At 40.7% G+C, this 23985-nt stretch overlaps 2 protein-coding genes across 6 annotated transcripts; one reads left to right on the top strand and one right to left on the bottom strand.

Annotated features, from left to right (window-relative positions):
* Window positions 1-3: 3 nt before the first annotated feature.
* mad2l2 (mitotic arrest deficient 2 like 2) lies at window positions 4-14952 on the bottom strand. 4 transcript variants are annotated; one of them, XM_079674056.1, is made up of 8 exons: window positions 14573-14952; window positions 14109-14227; window positions 13926-13997; window positions 2198-2298; window positions 2011-2105; window positions 1537-1610; window positions 966-1058; window positions 4-850 (listed from the first exon to the last, which is right to left on the bottom strand). In XM_079674056.1, the coding sequence occupies exons 1-8, from the start codon at window positions 14610-14612 to the stop codon at window positions 812-814; spliced, it is 633 nt and encodes a 210-aa protein (XP_079530182.1). In that variant the 5' UTR covers window positions 14613-14952; the 3' UTR covers window positions 4-811. The 4 variants fall into 4 exon arrangements, 3 of the variants coding, with proteins under 3 accessions (XP_079530182.1, XP_079530184.1, XP_079530183.1); XM_079674058.1 differs by lacking the exons at window positions 13926-13997; window positions 14109-14227; window positions 14573-14952 and adding exons at window positions 8946-9176; window positions 9538-10807; XM_079674057.1 differs by lacking the exons at window positions 13926-13997; window positions 14109-14227; window positions 14573-14952 and adding an exon at window positions 8946-10807.
* A 1668-nt stretch (window positions 14953-16620) lies between these two features.
* On the top strand, window positions 16621-23110 carry slc25a45 (solute carrier family 25 member 45). 2 transcript variants are annotated; one of them, XM_079674062.1, is made up of 7 exons: window positions 16621-16939; window positions 17575-17631; window positions 17732-17775; window positions 17852-17923; window positions 18027-18215; window positions 18723-18970; window positions 22587-23110. In XM_079674062.1, the coding sequence occupies exons 2-7, from the start codon at window positions 17595-17597 to the stop codon at window positions 22861-22863; spliced, it is 867 nt and encodes a 288-aa protein (XP_079530188.1). In that variant the 5' UTR covers window positions 16621-16939; window positions 17575-17594; the 3' UTR covers window positions 22864-23110. The 2 variants fall into 2 exon arrangements, with proteins under 2 accessions (XP_079530188.1, XP_079530189.1); XM_079674063.1 differs by having other exon boundaries at window positions 16795-16939; window positions 18723-18957.
* Window positions 23111-23985: the final 875 nt, after the last annotated feature.

The raw sequence follows: 23985 nt of genomic DNA, 5'->3' as shown, positions 1-23985 counted from the left end.
AGGTGGTGCTTTAAAAACATCTTTTATTACCATGTCATATTTGTATACATATTAATTCACATATTTTTCAGCAGTTAAAACTGTTCCTTTAACACAACATTTACAACAACTTTGAATGAATCACATAAGAATGGGTAAACATAACCACTGGTTGCACGGGTAAACACACCAAGGTCCCGGTTACTGCGTAGGAACCCACCAAAGACTCTCACACTGCATTCCTCCCCGTCTGTAATACTGTAGATACCATGCACAGACCTGCTATGACTCAGTGCGACATTATAGTGGGATATAAAGGTCTAACAAACTCCCTGTGGTGAAAAGACAATCTCTGGGGGACCTTTGGGAAAAACAATTCCCCGACAAAACAGTGAAGATGAACACAGCTGAGGGTTGAACTGATAGAAGAGTCAGTAGAAGATGCTGGTGATATTTGTTGTAATGATGTTTTCCATCTTCCCTGGGATTTATCATCATAGTGTGACAGCTCTTCTTTGATCATAATGTCACATTAAAGATGTGCATGGAAAGCATTAAACACAATTCATAACAACCATATTCATGCATATCTGTGTGGCATGGGATCCAATCGGTCTGTGAAACAGTAACGATTCTGAATAAAATGTCAGTGTGTGTATGATCTATGTTTCTTACGATTGTTATTAAATAGCAAATGGAGTCATTTATATAGGCAGCTGTAGTCTTTGGGACTCCTCAAAGCGCTTTTATATATAGAAGTCTTCTTTTAGACAGTTTCCAGCTGTGATAGACTGTGTTTTATACTCTTATCATGGTTTAAAATCATCCCAGGCTACGTTTTCTGAGCTCTCTCTTCCACATAGAGCTGCATCTGCAAAAGATAGAAACAATCAATAAACAATAAGAGCAATTTGGGGAATTTCAAGAGGATACATTTCAACAAAACTTTATTTATAGCAGATACACTGATTGAGAGAGATGCTCACTTTTACTATGTCGGATGTCATGGTCTTCAGCGGGATGAGTCTCGGCTCCTGCATGTGGACCTCCTGCTCATCAGCAACTATCCATGGAAAGTCCTGAGGAGGGAGATGCACAAATGTGACAGATTATTTATTATTATTGTTCATTGTTACCATATTATAAGAGGTGATTATAATACAAGCAAAAAGTAAAACAGATTCAGACTCTACTATTATATTCACAATCCCACACCATTATTTAAAAGGAATACTTTTTTTTAATTCATGATGAATTAAATTGCATGGAGGCACAATCAAACATTGTATTTTTTATTTCATTCAAAATGCTTTTTTCCCATTAATGGTACTTGGATTATACTGCATATCTAAAGGCAGTTATATGGATGTGAAAATGGATGTTTTGTTCTAAAGGCAGTTCATCAAGGTTTTACTTGACTGTGGAGGCATGCAAGAGAAACGTTTTTTTTAATAATTCAAGGTAACACTCGTAATAAGTAAATGATATACACATGGCAGTTTAGGGGCTATGAAGTATTCTATTAATGTGTATGTTTGCATTTTTTTAAAACCTCACCTTAATGACTTGAACCTTCTCCATGTTGCGAGTAGCAGCATCTCTGGTGTGTACCAGCACTGAAAATGAACAGCCTGTGACAAACAACAAGTCAAAAATAAATGTATGAATTGTATCTACTTCAACTGGAACATCAATTAAAGTATGATATGATCTCAACACACTGACATTAAAAGCTTGGTTCCCATCTGACGTTCTAGTCGTTAGACTTGTTACTTTAATGCATGCTTGTCCAATAAATATCAGTTTCAGAAGGGGTACTACTTTTTAAGAGTTAGATCAGGGAATTTGATACACTGAACTATGCTTTACAGGCTCATCATTCTCCCCAGGTTCACCCAAATCCTGCCTCCTTTTCCAAGATTGGCAGATAACACTTTAAGCTTGGCAGAGTTTTGTCAGGGAATCAGAGCAAATCACTTTTTTAAATCTTCATAGAAGTGCTTCTCTTTATGTGATCATTAGTGACGTTACCTGGTGGGTTATTGTTTAAGACAGCATCACACACACTGATCTTCAGGATGAATGCCCTCAGCAGCTGCTCCACATGTGACAGTAAAGTGTCTGAGCTGTAAAAACAAAACCAAAGGCAGTTAGTGTGTTATTTATACTGACTACTGATTATTTTATTTTTTTAAAGAAGAACAAGAAAGGGAATTGCCTGATGGACAGCAGTGGAGGTTGGGACATCTCAAACACAAATCTCTCTACTGGATGATGCTCTTTGTCCATGATGACCACCACCACCTTCTCTGCATCATTCTGGGAGGGAAAGGAAAAACTTCAGCAGTGAATCCATGTAGATCAGGGATGGCAGGCATCTCCTAAATTAACCACGTCAGCATCAGTGCTGGACAGTACCTAATGTACATTTGCTGGAGTAGCTTGTTCTATACGAGTTTGAAGTACTTGTACTTCCCTTGGGCATTTTCTTCTCATGCCACGTTATACCTTTACTTAATTAAAGCTTTACTTACCAATTTAGATTTTTACAGAAAAAACATAATAATTAATAAAATATTAGGTTTTGTTGTTAATTAAACTACCCAACAGTTGGTACTGCTGAAAGACTTGGGAGATTAATCAATAAGATGATTGACAGAAATTTACCTGTCAACTTTTTTGATTGTTTAGGTAATGTTTCTTTAGTAGATTTGCTGCTTTTGCCCTTCATTGATTAATTAATAAAACAAACGGGTGCTAGTGAATCGCTGGAGCTTTTAGATTAACATGAACATGCTTATTGTAGGTGTAAGTGCACTGCCTTGTGGCCTGTAGCACCGTCCTTGATGGAGCATACAGTATGTGTGGGCTGGACCTGTATTTTACAGGAAAGGAGTGAGCAGAGAGTAGAGTAGTTGTCGATTCTTGTTCTGTTGTCTGTGAATATCTGCCTCACCCTCTCAGACTTTGAGTTGCGCACGCTACTAAAGAGACGTGTTACCATGGAAACCAAACAATGCTGCAGCTGTATTAAAGTCCGAGTGGAAACAGTCTTGTGTAAATCTGATTTTGTCAGAAATCGGGAGAAATGCGGGAGAAATATGACCCCGGGAGGAAACCGGGAGAGGGCAATGAAATCGGGAGTCTCCCGCGAAAATCGGGAGGGTTGACAAGTATGACGGTGTGGCATGTCCTCCAGAAAAACGCGATTCTGCGATGGCAGAATTTACCGCATAATCAGCAAAATGGCGCAGATTTTTAAAAGGCCGCATATTTATCAAAAGGCCGCATTATCTCCGCATTTTTCCACACAAAGTTGAGAAGAAAAAAAAGTTAACTCGTCTTGACGTGACGTCATCAGCTCGCGCATCACAGCATGTAAACAACACTGTATAGAGCTCATTTACCAACGAACATTTCTACTAAAGACCGGGCAAAAAGTGGGGGGAAACTATTCTGCACCCCGTGCAACTGTGTGTTGGAGCATGAGAGAAAATCGACGGTGGCGACCCACTTTGATTCATTCAAACATTCGAAAATGCTTTCTGCTGCTGCGGACAAGAAAGCCATTCAACTCACGTTCACCGAGGGATCAACCTCCAAAACCCTTTCGAGGGCTACAAGAAACGAAGTGAGTAGCCTACAAGATTGAAGCTGGTCAGATAACGAACGAGTAAATGAAAACAGAATGAGGCGGAGAAGTGTGTGTGTGAGATTAAAATAGCCCAATTGCTTTTACAATAAATAAACATTGAATGTGTTTAATTGAATAGTAAAGGGGTTTAACGTTAGTGGCAGTTTGTGTGTGAGAGAGAATAAATAAGACAGCCCAATATTTAAAAAAATTGTTATTCTTTTCCCCCGCCTATTTAGCATATTTCGCAACTTCACCGCATAAAATCACATAAAAACCCTGCATGTTTAATCGCATAGTCAAGGATTTTAGCCCGCATAATCAAGGAATTTAGCCCGCATAATCAAGGATTTTTGCCCGCGTTTTTCTGGAGGGGCTAGCACAGGGGTAGCCAACGCGGTGCCCGCGGGCACTAAGTCGCCCGCAGGGGGGAAATTGGTCGCCCGCGTGCATGTTCTAAAAATAGCACTAGTCACCATGGAGCTCCGTCTAAAAAAATTATTGAAAACATTTTTATTTTTAAAATGACAATATTGAATAAAACGTTTTAAAAGCACACATTGTGTATGTACATATGTAAGTGAAATGGAGATTTGGTGCGTGAAATTGAACTCTGACCCCAGATAGGTTCAGAGTTGAACTCCACGCACCAAATCTCCGTTCCACCTTTAGCTGAGACAAGCTAGCATGAGCAGCTACGATCATGGGCCTCATCACCACACCGCAAACAGACAAACACACACACATAGCAGTGGTGAGGATCTCAGCCTGCCACTGACGTTCAACCAGAAAACATCAGCAGTTAGCTGTTAGCAGTTAGCAAACAGAGATCACAGCTCCTCATATCTTTTCAGAAACTGGACAAAAGTTAAACAAGTACAAACCACAGATTGTCTGTGTCATGGCGAATACAGTCGCTGGTTTATTTATGTCTGTAGGCCGTTGTTATGAGTGTGGAATTAGCATATACAACGTTAGCTTAGCCTGGTCGACCCAATCTCCATTCAGAAAACAAGCATTTTAAAAGGTTTTTCGCCTGCCGTCTTGTCTGCAGACTTGTCAAGCATTAATTCATGGTTTTTACTAACCGGTATCAGTATGTTGTTACTTCGGCATCATTTAGAAACGGATATTACAATTTAATCACGGTAAAATATGTTCATTTTGTTGTAGTTGTAGCTCCCGAGCCAGCGCGTCTTGTTTGAATGATGCGAATAAACACAGCTGGCAGCAGCAGTGAAACTCGAGCGATTAGAGCGAAGTCTTGTACGGTGTGAACGCAGCATTACAACGACCCCTGATCGATCTCGCGAGAATGTGTATAAATATAGATACATTTTCATAACAAAACAATGGGGTTGCTATAGCAATGGTAAATCATTGTTAATAATTATTGTGAGGAATAATTATCATTAAGCCCAAGCTGTTTTTTTACATGCATTTTTTATTTATCTTTGCTATTTGGGCTTATTGGACCCTAATTAGAATGAAAACTAAGAATCATCTTTTGATATGATGTACTTTTAGAGAAAAATGATGTCCACATATGTGGATTCTTGGTCCGAATTTCCATAAAACCCAATTAAGTCACCATTGAGTAATAGAATGAAAAACTCTTTATTTCCACCTTGAACACAGCAGTGTTTTTCCTGACTGCTTTTGCATGTATTAATAACACATACACACATATCTTTGAACATGTTTTGAATATCAGAGTAAAAATAACATGGAAACATTGCACTTTTGCCCCTTTGGACAGTTAAAACTAATGCATGGATCATTTGAAAAGCTGCAACAGTGCAAACAGTAATTGCAGGATGACATTGTATGCCTGTAACAAAATATAAAACATTCAAATCATTTTTTAAATTGTCACGTTACGTACACGGTACGTACAACAAATGACGGAACGTCATAGTGAAAAAAAAAATGTTGCCCCTTTTTGACAGTCACAGTATGGCTCATGTGAAATGTTGCATTCATAATGTAAAAAATAGGATATGTGAAAGGGTGGGAACATTGAGGACAGAAGGACCCGGCCTGCTTACGGAGGCCCAGGGGTCACCTGATGACCTTCACAGAATCTCTGCCATCACACTGCCATCACCTATGTGTGAAAGGCTAAGTAACAATTGCGTTCGGTTTGCATGCACAAGAACACTTTGCAGGTCACACAGCGCACTCGGGTTCTTCCAGTGCAGCCTGGTTGTCTGCAGCGCATGGCATTCTTCAGGCCCATCATCTCTGGGAGGTGGGCATTAGCCCTCCTGCAGACCGAGACATGGGGCACCTCTGTCACATGACGTTTTACCCCTTGTTGTGCATCTTCTTCCTCTGATTGTTCCGATAGGTCAGCATCTGCACCGTGATGCTGGGCCAAGAGGATCTTTGCCACTTCCATACGGAACTCAAGGAACTGGATGGGTTTTGTCTTTGGTCCAGCACATATTGCATGGTCTTTGCGGTAGAGTAGCCAGCTGTTGGCTAAAGCCAGATCCGTGAAGTGCATGACCATCCGCATTGTCCACTTCTTAGTACGGGTGCTCATGCGATAGTAACTGATCATTCTATCGATCAAGTCAACTCCACCCATCTTGGTATTGTACTCACGGACAATGCTTGGTCGCGAAACAGTGACATATTGTTTCAACCTCTTGTCCCAGCGCTGGCAGGTGTCCTCAGGCTGTGTACCATGAACAACAGACATCAGCAATACTGGCTTGTTGTCATACCACTTCACTACACACAGTTTTCCATCTTCAGCGGACACTTCTGATGAGGTACCTCTTCCTGCGCTTTTCATGGCTTTGTCACTGGGTAACTTGTCGTTCGCTCCAGCGAGTCGGTTCTTCATTATTGTACCAGTTATGTACAGCTCCTTCTCCATCATTTGTTGCGCACCTTTGATGGTGGTGAAGAACCGGTCACAATACACTTTTGTGCCGCGTTTCAGGGTTTGACAAAGACGCTCGATGACTAAGCTTCCCAAGCCCAGGCCCTCGGGTTCTTCGACCTTCTCGATCAGTGATTGTGTACCTTGATAGAGCTCAAAGTCAAGCACAATGCCATCTGCTGTAGCACACACAAAGTTCTTAATGCCAACTGGGTTGGGCTTCATTGGCAGATATTGTCTGTACGGACAGGCTCCCGTGAAGGGTATCATTTGCTCATCAATAGATGTGCAATCAGGTCGATTCAGAGACTTGCAGCCTCGCAGAATCCGCTCCAGAAAAGGCCCCACCTTCCAGAATTTGTCAGACATCTTCAGATCTTCAGGCACATCATCATCAATTACCACTTTTATTGCTCCCCTCAGTTTGAAGAATCTGGCACGCGTGAATCTGTCAGTGATGGCAGTGATTTTAAAGGCTTTGGACCAATACATCCTAATGGTTGGGTATCGGATGCAGGACATTAAAATACAGGCACCAAAAAGGTGGTAGACCTCATCGACTGACATGTTGAGTGGGTCCCCACTCCTAGACAGTGACATGGCATTAGAACATTCTGAAATCAGTGTCATCAGATCTCTATCGATGTACTGGTCAAAATACTCTAGTGGGGTCCAGCCATGTCTGTCCAGATCGCTTTCGTCCTGATGCTGATACTCCGCAAGGTTTGGCGTCAATGGAGTAGCCTTCCAGCGTATTCCAAGTCCTGCACAACCAGAATCAGAATAAAATAGTATTTAGTATGTATAGTATTTATTGCAGTAAGTTACATTTTATATATGTAAGCAAAAAAACTTGAATCTGTGTGGACGTTTACATGAAATTTGAAAATTTACCCTCAAGGCATGCTAAAATAATAACAATTACCTTGTTTGGACTCTCCCTTTTTATTTTTTTTGGTTTGGCTTGGTCCTGGTGTTGGCTCCTCAGAGTCATCTTCTGCACGATCAGTCTCAATCGGTACAGTTCGACATCGACGTCTGGGAGTGTGGGATGAACCTGTCCCTGTACTCTCTGTCCCTGTCAATGTAAATAAGCATTCTGCCTCCAATCCTTCACGTAGCCCTGAGGCCCTAACTCAGGGGTCGGCAACCCGCGGCCCTCGAGCCGCATGCGGCCCTTTAAGCCCTCTGCTCTGGCTCCCTTGAGCTTAGACAAAAGTAAGAAGGAAATAAAATAAAAGTATTTGTAGGACTATTTATATTTTGTTGCACGGTTGAAAATGTTTGGTATCTTGTATTTTGAGGTGATACTGTGACACATAAATAAAAAACAAAACGGTTTTAATTAGGTCAACTAAAATATGCGTCGCATCCTGCTACGGTCCCGCGCGAGCGCCTTTTCTTGGAGGCGAATAACCTGACCCCCGGCTCGATGAGCGAGCTATGGATAAATCAAAGAAAAGTATCGGAGGAACACAGGATTTAATTCTGTGTGGACAGAGTTATATGCTTTCACAGCAAACGATGCTGGTTTACCGGTATGTTTGATATGTAGAGAGAAGTTGTCAAAGGTGCTGCAGCCTTTACGTATCGAGGAACAACACGGGAGAGGAAGACAGCTGACGATCTTCAGTCATAATTCAATGGGGTATGTAATTTATTTCAGAAAACACTTTTTGTTATATTCCATGGAATGCTCTTAACGTCCCGATAGCAATGAATATATTAAATGCTTTGACAATAAATACATACAAAAATGTATCTCTGGAAGCTGTAGTACTATAAAAAGCATGACCAATCATCTGAGCCGGCTAAAGTAACTGGATGGCCTACCTGCCTGTCAGCCTTCCATCTGTGCACAAACTTATCTCGTGCCCTCATTGGTCATGTGCGCGTTCGTGTGTGTTGGAGGAGGGGCTCTGTAAGGAAGTCTGAAGGAAGAGGCATATTTTTTCCGGTTGTGTATTTTCAAATTCTAGCGCACTCAAGCTGGTTTCTCCATTCTTACCTACCCTACCTTTAACTCTTTTTAGGGTGCAGCTATATGTTTTATTTATTTCAAAGTGGGCCCATTTTAATTATATATATTTTTCCCTTCAAATGTGCAGAGGACTCCCCAAGTGCTGTGTTTAATTTATTTTAAAGTAGGCCTGTGTATTATTTTTAATTCCCCTTATAGGAGTTCTTTGTTTCTTATTAGAGGTTAACAGTTTTATATAATGTAATAAATAGCCTAATAAATGCAAAGAAATTGTAGTTTTTGTCTGATATAACAATAAATACAACTTTATAAGCTATCAAGCTATGAAATATGTTTTGCGGCTCCAGACAAAAAACATTTTTGGAAAAAGGAGCAAAATGGCTCTTTTGGTCAAAAAGGTTGCAGACCCCTGCCCTAACTACATAACATAAACACAAATCTACTGGGTCTTGACTAACCATTATCTGCACCACGGCGACGTTTATGTCCTCTGCTGTGCTCTGTGGGCTCAGGAATGGGGTCCTCATTGTCACTACTGTCACCCTCATCCTCACTGCTGCTTTCCTCCTGTGGTGATGGTTGGTAATTTGTATCCAGGATGGGATCATCATTGTCAGATAGGTCTAAATCTGAGTTGTCTTCATCAATCAAGCCAAGTAGCTGCATAGCTTGGTGTAAAGAAAAACGCTCTGGAAATAAAAACAATGGATTTCAATGGTACTGTACAACGTCTTAATCCAACTAATTTATGTATGTATATATGTATTTAGTGATTGAATTGTTATGTATTACATTTAGACAATGTACAGCCTTTTAGCTGCACCAGATATACTTGTTTTCTCATTTTACATGTGTGCATGTTTACTAGTATATTAGCTGTTTTGACGAGCTTCAGTCCATAAGTACACAAACGTGTACTTCATGTTTAGCGACATGTTACGTTCTTATTTTTACACTTTTTTTTCCAAATTTGCTTGTCATGACAAATATCCAACGCTTATATAAATATCTAAATAAGAATAAGCCATGAAATAAGGCAGGACTTCTTACCTGATCGATGTTTGTGTCTGGAGTGGCCACTTGAATCATCCCTCGTATTTGCCGCCATCTTGAATTTTTACCATTGTATGTTATACTCTTCTGACACCACCAGATGGCAGTATAAGTGTCCACATATGTGGCTATAAGACCCCAATTCAGCAGTGTACACCATTGTGGACATAAGAGCTACAAAAGTGCTGTCCACGCATGTGGCCACTAAGCCTTAAGAGGTTAACATGTGATCAGACAGTCCTTCACATACAGTAAATTAATATGTATTCTGATTATTATTAATAATAATATTATCATTAAACGTGAACCGTGCAATTATGTTATTCAGGAAGTTTGTATCAAACAAGTAGCCCTTCGTATTACTCAGTACCCTTGAAGTAGCCCTCGGTGACAAAAAGGTTGGTGACCCCTGGTCTAGCATGACCACCAAAACAGAAAGATATGGACACAAGATGTGTGCAAATGTATTTATTATCCATGTGAACATGATTTAAGTGGAGGGGACCTAACCTCCTCTTGGGGGGTCCGGGGACATGCTCCCCCGGGAAGATATTTTTTTAAATATTGAAGTTAAAAGCATCATTCGGTGCACTTTGAGAGCAACATGAGAATATCTATGGGTACATCTTTAAACACCCATTTGAAACAGAACTGTAAGCAGATTTTTCTTTTTGGATATTTTACAAATCACTCTCCCCTTTTAAACTCTATTCTTGTTATTTTTAACAACTTTTTTGTTACTGTCATATAGTATTTTATACCTGTTTTTAATTTAGTCTCTAATGTCTCATTAATAATTACAATGATCATATCAAGGTGTGCCTTAACCTCACTGAGCTGAGGTTATTTGAGCCTCTCAGGAGAGAGCTCTCTTCCAAATTCGCTAGCATAGCTAGCTAACCAGATGCTAATAACAACAGATCGCCACTGTGCTTACAACTAAAGACACAGCCACGCAAACACTGCGGCATGTGTACGGCTCCTTATGGGTACTGCAATATTTGAAGAGCTGGAGCGGCGTTCCTGTGCTCTCCGTAAGCACTATAGTCTAGTCTACAGTACACTCCTTTCAGACGAGACATAAACACGTGAAGACACGTTACGCTCGTGTTGTGTTCAAGGAACCTGTCCTTGGCCAGGAAAAACAGGCACTCGCTTGTTTAATTATTTTGCGATCTAGATTTCTTCTTCTTTTTTGAAGTGAGAAGTTGTCCGTCAGTCGGACGGACTAACGGACGGACGGACGGACGGACGGACGGACCCCCCCCCCCCCCCCCAAAAACGGAAACTCTTCGGTTCTCCACGAATTACACAAGTCACCCAAAGCAGCGTTAAAAAAGCGGGAGGCGCCGAAAAGCGCCTAATTTGCATCACTGTACAATAGAAAACAGAAGACAATAGTTTACATCAGTAAAGATAAAACACAGGGAAATGTCAGGAGTCTTACTCTGCTCTGACTAGAAGGCCAGAGAGAAGAAGTGAGTCTTTAGTGTAAATTTAAAAACCCCTAGGGTCTGGGCCGACCTCACATGGAGGGGCAGAGTGTTCCAGAGCCTAGGGCCAGCTGCTGTGAAGGCTTGGTGCCCTCGGGATTTGAGCCTGGTCTATGGTATTATCAGCAGCAGCTGGTTAGCAGACCTTAACATTACATTGCATTTAGCTGACGCTTTTATCCAAAGCGACTTACAATAAGTGCATTCGACCAACAAGATGCAAACTTGAAGAAAACAGAATCATCAGGTTTCATAGAGCTAAAACATTTCAAATGCTACTCAACTGGCTTTAGATAAGCCAGTCCTTTATTAGTATATAAGTGCTTTGCTAGCAATTCTTTATTAGTAATTCTATCACTCGAATTGGAGTCGAAAGAGATGAGTTTTCAGTCTGCGCCGGAAGATGTGCAAGCTGTCCTGATTTCAATGGGGAGCTCATTTCACCATTTTGGAGCCAGGATAGCAAACCCACGTGTTTTTGCTGATGGGAACTTGGGTCCCCCTCGCAGTGCGGGTGCAGCGAGCTGTTTGGCTGATGCAGAGCGGACTGCACGTGCTGGGATGTACAGTTTAACCATGTCCTGGATGTAGGAAGGGCCAGACCCATTCGCAGCATGGTACGCAAGTACCATTGTCTTGAAGTGGATTCTAGCAGTTACCGGAAGCCAGTGAAGGGAGCAGAGGAGCGGCGTGGTGTGGGAGAATTTAGGAAGGTTGAAGACCAGACGAGCCGCTGCATTCTGGATGAGCTGCAGAGGTCGGATGGCACATGCAGGTAGACCAGCCAGGAGGGAGTTGCAGTAGTCTAGGCGTGAGATGACGAGAGCCTAGGCCAGAAGCTGCGTCGCTTTCTGGGTCAGCTGGGGACGTATCCTCCTGATGTTGTAAAGTGTGTATCTGCAGCAGCGGGTTGTAGCAGCGATGTTTGCAGTGAAGGACAGTTTGTTATTTAGGATCACACCCAGATTCCTTGCAGTCTGAGTCGGGGAAACAATAGAGGTGCTGATGTTGATTGTTAGGTCAAGAGTGGGACAATCTTTTCCCGGAAGGAAAAGCAGTTCAGTCTTGTCAAGGTTAAGCTTGAGGTGGTGAGCAGACATCCACCGAGAAGGTCCCATGTCATGCTTTTCTGGTTATTACTCGTCCCCTTGTGTGTTATGTAGCTTTTTCTGCATGTAAACGGTCTGGTTTCGGGCTGGATTTCGCCGTCTCGCAGACGGCCACTGGGCTCACAGGGAGGGGGGGCAGGAGCTCCAACAAGCCGTTTAGGACAGAGAGTGAATACACATACTATACAGAGATGCTGTATGAGAAACCAATGTGAGTTTGGAAAATTGCACAATATAAATCTATTTTAGTATACCTCAACAATGGAATTATGATCAGTAGAGATGGCCATGACATGGGACCTTTAAAGCTCTGGCTGGGGTGTAGTGATGGAGGAGTTCTGCTATATAAACCGGAGCCAGCCCACTTAAAGAGCAACTTCCAGGTTAAAGACACCTGTGAATAAATGTGTAGGAAAATGATGAATACACTAGATTTTCAAAAAGATATACAGACATATACACTACAGTGACATCTGGCGTCGTTTTTGTAAGAAATGTTCACTTCTGCATAAAAAAGCCTCGGCACGTGACCTCCCGCGTGTGACGTAACACGGGGGACACAAGGGGGAGAGCGGCCGGTGTAACGTATTAATAAACATGGATCCCAATGCTAGTTTCGACACAAAAGACACATAAGAAGTTGAACATGAATATTCGAATCCATATGACGGACCACAACCTTATAATTATGAGCCTGCTAGGCGTCCGAGAGACCAGGAGCAGCCAAGGATTAGAAGAAATAACGGCCATCGGAGAGAAATTGAGCTGTGGTGTGAGGAGAACCAGTGGAGAACTGGGCAGCTATCTTGGTGAGTGACCGGCGTTAGCTACAGAATGTTAGCTAACGTCACATCACAACATTGTAAAGTTAGCTATCATATATCAGGCTATAACTAAAGTAGCATTGATAATATAGTAACGTTACTGGCAGGACTGTTGATACTGATCCATAACAGAAACTAATGCGCAAGTACAGTATCAGCCGTATCTCGCGTTACCTAATGCAACTCCACACTACGGTGCTGTGTACCGGAGGGGATACGGCTGATACTTGACGATCTGGCGGAGAAAGGTTGTGGAGCCTCCGTTGATATGTCGTTGTAAATGGCTTGATGGAAAGCAGGTGTGTAGTCGGGGAGGGTGCACAGCTGATTGCAGCAGGTGAGTGGAGGTTGAGCCGGGAGCCAGGAGTGACAGCCACCACGCACACACAAACAACACAGTACTGGAGGGGAGAGAGAGAGAGCAGCGAAGGGGGGGGGAGATAGAAGTAATACGGTTTCCTGATAAAGCTGTGGAGAGTATGTGCTGCAGGGAGGTGGATGCACAACGCACCCAGGAACGAACGCTAGCTCCGGTCCTTTTTACTGTGGACTCGATGTCCTGACAGGCTGGTATTTGTGCAACCTGCACAAACACCATACTGCACCATGATTACAAATGGTGAAATGCAATGTAAAACTACCGAAAAATACCAGCTCCTTACAACACAACCGCTTTACTCAACGCAACTCCACTATACCCGCGGTCAGAGAGCGGAGATGTGTCCCCTGCGTGATGTAATATGACGCGTTTGACGTATGACCTTAAAAAAAAGCAGTTTTTAAGAGCAGAGCTCAAAATTGCTCCTTTCCCTCTGAATTCCTGCCCTTATGTCTCGTAAAACATATCAAATCCTGCATTCACTTTTTTAAGTGTAATTTTCAAGCAAGTTTAAGCATAAATGTAGAAAAAATAAAAACCTGCAAGATGCTCTTTAAGAAAGCATCATGTCATGTCTTACCTTCTCAATGAGTGGCTTTACACAATGAAGTGTATCTTGTATATATTGATTCAGCTCTGGGTGACATGACATCTGGAGATAAACACACCAAAAACAGAAGAACATTATTGGGGATCAAATAGGATACAAGCATTCCTAAGAACTGTGAGCATGCAGTAATTACAATGATTTTCTTCTGTATACCTGAACTGGTACATTGTATTTCTTCCTCTTCTGAAATATTCCCGATGGATAAACCTCCCGGACATACAGGATGAGATGGATAGCGACCTCCAGGAACTCACACAGGATGTCAGCAACCACTGGAAAAGGGAAACAACCATGCGTTTCATTTGTACTTGTAAGACCAAACTCAATGCAAATTCCTGCCAATTTAGTGTTGCCGCATTAGCTCAGAAGCAACACAGTGCTTAAGCAAGAGAGACTTTAAAGAAAAACACTGCTGATATGCATTATGCTATACAGCCGAATAATCCAGTATACACCCATAAATCTAAATATATATGTAAATTGCTTATCTATTCACTGGCTTTCTCAAAATCCATTGCCAAATATATCACCTGAATTGTGTGGAGGCTTTTGGGCTCTGAGCCACAACTAAAGGACGGATGATTAATTGCTTCATGCCGCCGGTTAATTTGTCTTACCTTGCCCAAAATTGAGGTCCTGTCTTGTTAGAGTTGTCATGTTTTCTATCCCAAAAACTATCAAATGAAACGAAAAGCTAATTGTCTAGCTAGCTATCCATAGCAAAGCGCCAGTGTGTGGAGCTTTCATTATCTCGAGGCTGTTTCTAAGTTGTTAAGATTTCCTTCTGTCGTCTCTGCCCGACTAGACGATGACAACCACTGCGGGGGACGAGGGAAATGTTATTTTCTACAAAGCTTAAAGGAAGGTCAATAATGATTTAAAGGTATGTTGTTAATTCGAACTAAGGATATAATCGATTTCACCACTCGAACGCGGCTTTTTTCCACCTTATTTAAAGCTTGGTCGCGCATTAAATTGACGTCACTCGTTGTTTACAATTGGCTTTCCAGCTCCTGGTGACCAGAGGAGGGAGCATAGGGAGGGAGAAGTACTCGTAGAAGTACCAGTGTAGGAATACTCTCTTTAAAGTAAAAGTTCTAAATTAAAAATGTTACTCAAGTAAAAGTACAAAAGTATTAGGATCAAAATATACTTGAAGTACCAAAATAAAAAGTACTCATTCTGCAGATTGGCCCATTTCAGAATAATATGATCTGTTTTGATTATAATTTTTGATGCATTAAAGTGTTCTCAAAGCTGGTAAAGGTGCAGCTAGTTTGAATGACTTTGTATACTGCAGGGTAGATGATGAATTTAATCCTGGTGTAATTAAATCCTTATTTAAGTGTTGATTATATTTTACATTATTAATCCAAATCAGAATCAGAATCAGAATACTTTTATTAGTCCCACAGAGGGGAAATGTACATTGTCACAGCAGAAAAAGAGCCGAAGACAGCTACATGTTACCTAAGCATGCATAAAAAAAGTACTAAAGGAAAAAAAAATTATAATAAAAAAGCATGTAAAAAAATTACACATTTTACAAAGATAATAAAAAAGTTACACATTTGACAAAAATACACACCCTGTAACAGTTCTGAGGATTTAGCAGCCAGGTATTGCACAGTTTTTAACGGCATATATATATTGCACATATTGCACAATGCACATAGTTAGCATTTAACAACAAGAGGTGTTAGTCTGTGTTGCTGTGTGTGTGGGGGGTCTACTAGGGGCCGTGCTGGTTATAAAGTAACTAAAGGTATTCAATAAATGTAATGGAGTAAAAGTACACTATACCTCTGAATTGTAGTGGAGTAGAAGTGTCATTACATAGTTTCTACACAAAAAAACGATTAGCATTTAAATTGATTTATAAACCTGTATTATTATTTGATTATTAATGCTTTCATGTGTTCAGCACTTTAATGTAGCAGGTGCAATATATGACTTAGTTACATTCCAGCTCTAGTAGAGTGATTCGCCAACTCCTATCTCTGGTTAATGTCACATGGGTCAGGCACCTTGATCATAGAGGGTATTCAGTAAAGTTACTAGAACTTGAAGGAAACTCAAACAACTCGTTTTTAAAACACAACTAAAGTGTTTTATTTTCTTTTTTTAAAACGCCATCCTTAGGCTACTGGACAATTCCTCTGTGTATAATATATTTAATAACTTTTATTATACAGTGTAGTGCTACCAAAAGCCCTAGTTTCTTCACAATAGACTGAGATAGATTCACCAGGTGGAATCATATTAGCGGAAATCAATCGGTTTCACCTTCAAAATAAAGTCATACCATTCTGGAATACGAAGTGGTTTAGCCACATTATAAAGGAGCACCATTATGTATTCTTTTTTATGTTATGTGAGTAAGTATGTAAATACCATAAAAAAAAACATTGATAGCCCACGTATTTCCAAGAACCCTCTGTTGAATTAAACCCTGCTATGAAGCGTAGTTTTGTTTACTGAACTTAAAGAATATTACAGATAACATTTATAAATTCAATACCGAAAATATTATTTCAGCAGAAAAGTGCAAAACCTCGAACTTATAAATTGCTTTCATCCAAATGCCTATGTGCACTTTGTCTGCTGTCTCGAAGGCTGTCCCTGTATGTAGCAACACTTAGCTTTCCATGCAATTCAAAGTGGTTATGAATTTTGCATTGAACAATAAAAATAGTGCAAACATAAAATGAACTTTACCCTTACCGTTGTGTGTGTACCCGCACCGCACGAGTGAACGGTCTGCCATGTATGTTAAATATTATATTGTGTTGTTGTAAAACGACTTATTCTTACCCTTATTTTGAAGGATGCAGTATCCAACAGGAAATTGTGTTCTAACTGCGGGTTGCTTAGAGCGCGGCCGCAGAGATTCATGAATACTTTAGCGAAACTGTGCAGACTGAGGGTTACATTGAGTAAGATGTAGAAAGCGCTATTCAGACAATGACGTACACTAACAAAAGGTACGAAACGTGTTTATCTCACCTTTTGTGTACGATATAATGCGCTGTAGACGATAACCCACATTTGTAATTAAACTGGTTTTGCATGCACTGTAGTTAATGTTTTAAGCTAGGCAGACAGGCTAACACTTATTAACGCTTAACACCTTGGAAATGTGGCTTGAAATAGTAAAAATGCACATATACTATCAGAGTTGAGTGTGTCATTAGGCATCCACAACATTTGCGATAGTACTGATACACTTTGGATAACCTAAACTAGTTTTTATTTTTTAAAACAGCTATTTTTCTTTGTATTTTTTCGTGGCAGATTATGTTTGATTGGCCGCTCCCTTGTTTTGGTAATAATACTCTAATTAGCCAGTTAGGCTTTATGAAAAGATTTACTTAAAAAGTGATTTGTTTCGGAACTTTCACTATCAATGTCCATGTTAGGGAGAGACAGGCTGAAGTGTTTTTTGTATTACAGTTTTACAGGATTGTGCCAACTTTGATGTAAACATTTACCAGGCCTAACTCTAACTGTCATACCTTAACGTTACTTGGCTGCTGGACTATAGTCAGGTCTCTTTATAGCAGCTGTAAAGCATTATCTTCATGCGTTATCTATAAAACCACGTTGGTGTTCTTCGCAGGTTGTGAATTTGAGTCAGACATGCCTCTTTTAGAATTCTTAGCTGGGAGTATTTCAGGTAAGAAAAACTTGTATTTGTTTTAATTTGTGACAGAAAATACTGGTTGATTGAATATAATATGTATTAAGGAGTGATATTTGCCTGTTGGTTATTATAGGTGCATTGGGACTGGCAGTTGGACATCCAGTGGATACCGTGAAGGTGCATGACACACTGAAACCTATGAACATTACCAAATGTATAAACCTAGTTTTGTAACCTCATGTTTTATTTGTAGGTGCGCTTGCAGGCCCATTCTGCATACAAAGGGATATTTCACTGTATAGCTAAAACATACTCTGCTGAGGGGGTAGGTGTTTTGTCCTTTTAAATTGTTGCACCTTATAGCTCCAGCCTCCATCACAAAATATTAATGCATATTTAACTCTTTTTTTTTTCCTTTATTATATCAGCTCCATGGATTCTTCAAAGGCATGGCATTTCCGGTGATGACCACAGGTATCAACAACTCCATCGTCTTTGGCTCATACAGTAATGCCTTAGACTACCTCACTCAGTCTCAGCGCAGCGACCGAAATCAAGGCAAAGAGCCTTCTGCTGCACATGTCCTTGCTGCCGGATGCTTTTCAGGCTTTGTGCAGGTAAGAAGGACTGTCATTGATGGTCTGGCTTCTATCAAAGCACCTTTGTAATTAACATACCCAGATATTACTGGCATGATAGGACCACAAATTCTTCGAAATAGGACATTTCAGGGTGTGAAAACTCTGCATGGTTTAGGCGAATGTCACTAGTTTCTCGTTGCATGTGTGTTTCCCATCTACAGGTGCAGGGAAATAAGACTTTAATTATAAGGTGCTAATGGCCCCTAGAGGTTGCAATGTGTATTGCATCCCACGAAACAAAAAGTCTTGTTGCTAAGAACTAGAATGATCAAGAATGTGACCTGAGCCAGGGGCCCAAATTATTATTTGTGACCTGATAGTGGTGAAGGAAAGGTCAGGGGGTTCAACTAAATCATTTGAAATAATCAGTGTTTTATCTGACCACTGGGAGGCGTCCAATAGTTTCCAAACCAATATTTATTTTGTATTCAAAGCTGCTAAGAACTATGTCTACTTTCCCTGTGTCTGATCATCTGCCTTCAGGTGTTTGTTTGCGCACCCATCGACCTGGTGAAGGTGCGTCTGCAGGGTCAAACAACAACTGCCCGATACCGTGGCCCTGTTCATTGTGTGGCCACCATCCTGAAGGAGGAGGGTCCCAGGGGTCTGTTCAGAGGAGGGATGGCCCTCGCCATGAGGGACATTCCCTGCTATGGACTCTACTTCCTGCCTTACGAGGTCACGCGAAAGGCTCTGACTGAGAGCGGCAAAGAGCCAGGTGGGTGTCAGAGGTAATAGAGCAACAGTACGACCCTCAGTAAATAAATATGTATCCAGGGCAGTTTATGAAAAATGGAAGGTCACTACTACAAATGGTATATCAAAATGAAGACATGCTAAGCAAAATATCTAACTTTTAAAATCAAAAGGATGAGGAACTGAACTGAACAAAAATATAATTATTCAAAGTTAAAGATCTCAGCCTTTTCCTAAACACACTAAAGGCTTGTTTCTTTCGGATTTCAGTGATACATTATTCCAAAATGTTGTTCTTAGTCAAGATAATCCATCCACGTGTGACGGCCACACATTGATTTAAGGTGTTTTTTTCAAAACTAGTGGGAGGGGAAAAGTTTTAAGGCATTTTGATTATCATGAAATTAAATGAACTATGTATAATATCCTCGCAACTACAGTTGTTAATGTCCACTGTTATGAACGGTTTGAGGGTGTGGGTCATTAGGCCTCATCTACATATTCACCTGTCGCGGCGCGCCCAGGGCCTTTTTAGTGGGCGCCGGGATGCCCCAGGGTTTGGCTCTCACGGTAGGAGGAGGATGTGTGTGTGTGTGTGTGTGTGTGTGTGTGTGTGTGTGTGTGTGTGTGTGTGTGTGTGTGTGTGTGTGTGTGTGTGTGTGTGTGTGTGTGTGTGTGTGTGTGTGTGTGTGTGTGTGTGTGTGTGTGTGTGTGTGTGTGTGTGTGTGTGTGTGTGTGTGTGTGTGTGTGTGTGTGTGTGTGTGTGTGTGTGTGTGTGTGTGTGTGTGTGTGTGTGTGTGTGTGTGGGGCAAATGCAGGTATTCAGAGGGATATTTAAGTTTTCCTGAGCATGTGTTTATATATGTTAAAATGCAACGGGGAAAATAACTGAATGTGGAAACTGCATCAATCCGACCAAGAAGCACGTCTCCGTGCAGCCACGTGCACACATAGACATCAAAGTGGGCTTGAGCCCCTGCCCTTTTTCTTCCTCCAGAGAAAGTGCCATTCATTTTTATAAATTAACAGTATATCTACTGCTGTTTGCCACAGTTTCCATTTCCAACAATATATTGATTGAATACAACATTAAAAGATCAGGTCGGGAGATTAGACTGTGAAGTTCCGTAGCTCTCCCTCCCTCCACGTTTCCTGCACAGCGGTGCGGACATCGGCAGTCACTTCAGACAGACAGGTAGCAGCACCACCCACTTTACTGTCCAATGTTATGCCGGCTTTTCTTGGCTTATTTTGAAGATGAGTGGTGATTAACAAATGACTAAGCTGCCAGTGCCTCGAGTTTACAGCTAATTAGCTAAAAAAAAAAAAAAAATAGAGTTAACTAAGGTAGGCTAATAGCTAATGGATAAGTTAGCTCAAGGTTTAGCTAAGGCAATTTATCATGGGTATACAGGCTAATGTAGGCTACTGTAGCCTACTTAAGGGGAGACACTTAAAAGGAATACAGTAAAATGTGTATCTAATAACATCATCACAATCACCACATTGATATGCAAATTAGGCATTAACTAGGCCTAATTAAAATGCGCTAATTTGCATGCAGTTACCAAGGCATTGCAGGATAAAACAAAAAAAACACATCACCTCACAACTTCCCCAGATAGTTACTTAAGTCAAGTCAGTATTTTCCCCTGAAATGTTATGTAATGTTTAAATATGCAGATTAGCTTGAAATCTAGCCTATAGATGAATTCAGACATGGTAGTAAAACAAACACCATTTATGTATTTCTTGGAAGTTTTATTTCAATTAGAGTGAAAGAAAACATGGAAGCAAAATAGACCAACATTTAAAAAAAGTTCATGAAAAAATGATATTTTTGCCTGTAAATGTCCTGCCTTAAACAGTAACTTCAACATTTTTGATTGTTGGCTGCTCATTTGATAACTATTAATTGTACTAGTTTTTTATCTGCTCTTGTGCATTGTGAATACTAAAGAAGACCATTGTCTCTGTGTTAGCTGATTATTTTGGAGAATTATGTTGAGCATTAAACAATTGCGTGAGTGTGAGGGTATTAAAATAAATTGGTCAGTAAGTCAGAGATGTGCAACTATATTTAACTTTTTGTTTTAAAACATTTTTTTATAAATGATTAGTGCCCTTTTTCTCACTTGAGTCTGCCCCCCAAAATCTCTGTTCACGTCCCTGTCTCCGTGGAGAGGACGCGCACAAATAGAGAGAGATTCTCTCCAACACAGGGTGAGATCGCTCCTTTGTGCCACGCCGATCATCGTGTTTTTCTTTTTGTGGATTATAGCCTAAATAGGCCTACAAACATTAACAGTTTTTTTGTCAATTAGCTATAGTGGCCTGTATTAGGCAGTAAAGACAATTTCGGTTTATCGCCAAGTAGACTTTTTGTTGAGTTTTGTTTGTGTTTTGTTTGGCTGAAAAACTGTGAATATAATTGTCACAGTTTTGAAAATAAAACCTGTCTTTGTTTATCTTGTGAATGTGTGGATATAGACTGTAGTAAATACACTTCCTTGCGGACTATTTGATGGAAAGAGTAGATTGTCCCTTTATCAGTTCTGTTTGCCTTTAATATATTATTTCATATCAAGAACCCCTTGTGTGTTTATTTAACACAGCTATTTTTGATGGTTGATCGTTACACACGTGACAGGTGTGGTTTATCAAGATGCTGATTAAACATGATTATCACACAGTGCACTTTGTGCTGGTCACATAAAAAAGCTATTATTTATTTGTTTTGTCTTGAAAACTTTTTTTTTTAAATTAGAACTTCACCTTAGGATTACAGAAATGCATTTCTTATTCACAGATACCTTACAGAATCAGTTTGACCACCATGTGCCTCGTACAGTTTGTAACACACAATTGGCGCACTCCTCTTTAATGGCTGTGTAGGCTACATGTGTGGGGGAAACTTCTGTGTAGCAATGCATTGGGAGTCACCGAATCATGAAGGAGACACGGGGAGCGCAGGAGCTTTGATGTCAAACACTGATGGTTTATTTAGGAGTATCGGCTGGGGGATTCACATCACAAGTCACAGCAGCCAGAGGTTCTGACTGCAGGGGAGAGTTGCCACGTCAATTCTGAAGCACCTCTCTCTGGCTAGACCTTTTAGCAGGTTCACAGAGAGTAATCAACATAGATGGGGAGATAACCTAAACATCTGGGAACACTGAATCACTTGTCTGACCCTTATGGCCTCAAAGATTACACCTTGGAGTCCACAAACAGAGAAAGAAATGTTCCATTGTTCTCACAACCATAAACCATTTGTGACCGAGAGTTGCCCGGTCATAAACTGGGAACGACAACATATAACTGGATCAGCCCATTCCTTAAGGGAGATAACAGACGTCAGGGTTGGTCATAAACGTCAAAGGGCAAAAAGGTTGGATATCTAGCAGTAAAGGAGAATTATTCCCTAACAACATGTAGGTACCCACTGACCCAAACATGCTAAATAGTTGACATAAAATGCAATGCAAGATCTCGGATGTTTATAGTTTCCAGAAGTTTCCTCTCAAACTGTTTTTTTGAATATGACAATGAGTTCATATACTCAATGGCCTCCAAAGTAAAAATATTGAATTAACAAGTTTCATTCAGCGTTGCGCACTTGATCTTATCTCTTTTTTTTTCTGTCCTCAGGTACATTTGCAATACTGATGGCAGGCGGCGCGGCGGGCGTGGTGACCTGGGCCTTCGCCACGCCCATGGACGTGGTCAAAGCCCGGCTCCAGATGTCGGGGGCCGGCGGGCGGGAGTACAGCGGGGTCCTCCACTGCATGAGAGTGAGCTTCAGAGAGGAGGGAGTGAGGGTCTTCTTCAAAGGCCTTACCCTGAACAGCCTGAGGGCCTTCCCCGTCAACGCCGTCACCTTCCTCACCTACGAGAGTCTCATGAAACTTTTCTATCCCCCGAATAGATGACATGTTGAGACTCTCTAAAAGCCTGAAAACACTCCACCTGAACAAAAAGTGATGAAGATGTTCAGATTGAGCATCCTGTGAATTGAGCTGCCTTAAACGAGGATATCAGATTAAGCTATCATACTTGACAAAATATGAATGTCAACAATGCTGCGGACCGACAAGTGTTTATTTCCAAGCATTTTATTCTTCCGAACTGGACACAAACAGTGAATGATTTTCTAATAAAAACAATACAAAGAATGTAGAGGATTTCTGGTGTCTGGTCCATGGAGTTTGTCCTAAAAACCCCACCAAGAAACAACTAGTGTATACGAACAGGAGTCTCCTTAGGCAGTCTCAACTAATTGTTAATTAATAGTCTCAGTTTCATTTTTGATGTGCTGCTTCCTTTGTCAGCTCTATACACCATAGACATATATTACACCTTTTGCACGGTGGAAATAAGACCACTGAGGTGGGGGTTTTATGTTGCAAATGGTAGATGTTTTTGACAGCCAAGCTAAGTAAGGTCCCTGGTCTTAAAACCATTACCTATACCATAACCATTTTTGACATCAACCTACCTACAAATCAAATCTACCAACTCCGAGGTAAATTATTTTGGTTTTCTGACCCACAACCTTCACGGTTTAGGTTCACTCTCACCGCTCTCATTGCCATTGATTTCAGCAGGCAGAGTTTTCTTTTAGCAAGAAATCACAACAGTAGTCAAAGTATCAATGAGCTGATGAGCGAACTGGAGCTTTCAGCTGCACAAAAGTCAAATATTTCATTAAGATAGAGCTAGAAGGAAACATAAGCCCCCTTAAATCTGTCAACACATTCGGCCAATAAACATTTTAGGTTATAAAATATGTTTTGCGATAAGAGCTTGTTGTCTCTGGCCAGGACTCTAAAAAGATCATTTTAATCTCATGAGTTAATAAATAAAGGTTAAATAAAGTGGTTATTGTAATTATTGGTCAAAATGTTATCTCATAGTTGACACATGAACAAAATGTGTTATCACGTGCAAACGAAAAAGGAAATATGGTAAAAGATAAGTAGCATAATATCCATAACGAGTTTTAACCATGATACTCCCATGCTTGTAAGTCAAGTATAACAGTTTAGAT

The sequence above is a fragment of the Notothenia rossii genome (genome assembly GCF_949606895.1).
Source record: "Notothenia rossii genome assembly, chromosome: 4".
Taxonomy (NCBI): domain Eukaryota; kingdom Metazoa; phylum Chordata; class Actinopteri; order Perciformes; family Nototheniidae; genus Notothenia; species Notothenia rossii.
The sequence above is the reverse complement of the archived record's forward strand: the minus strand, read 5'-3'. Positions and strand labels throughout refer to the sequence as shown.

Coding starts and splice junctions, on each gene's coding strand:
- mad2l2 (XM_079674056.1), bottom strand. CDS start 14,612: ATGACAACTCTAACAAGACAGGACCTCAATTTTGGGCAAG. Junction 14,228..14,572: donor GGACCTCAATTTTGGGCAAG/GTAAGACAAATT, acceptor TCCCTTTTCCAG/TGGTTGCTGACATCCTGTGT. Junction 1,611..2,010: donor CTTAAACAATAACCCACCAG/GTAACGTCACTA, acceptor TGTTTGTCACAG/GCTGTTCATTTTCAGTGCTG.
- slc25a45 (XM_079674062.1), top strand. CDS start 17,595: ATGCCTCTTTTAGAATTCTTAGCTGGGAGTATTTCAG. Junction 17,924..18,026: donor AAACATACTCTGCTGAGGGG/GTAGGTGTTTTG, acceptor TTATTATATCAG/CTCCATGGATTCTTCAAAGG. Junction 18,216..18,722: donor GCTTTTCAGGCTTTGTGCAG/GTAAGAAGGACT, acceptor ATCTGCCTTCAG/GTGTTTGTTTGCGCACCCAT.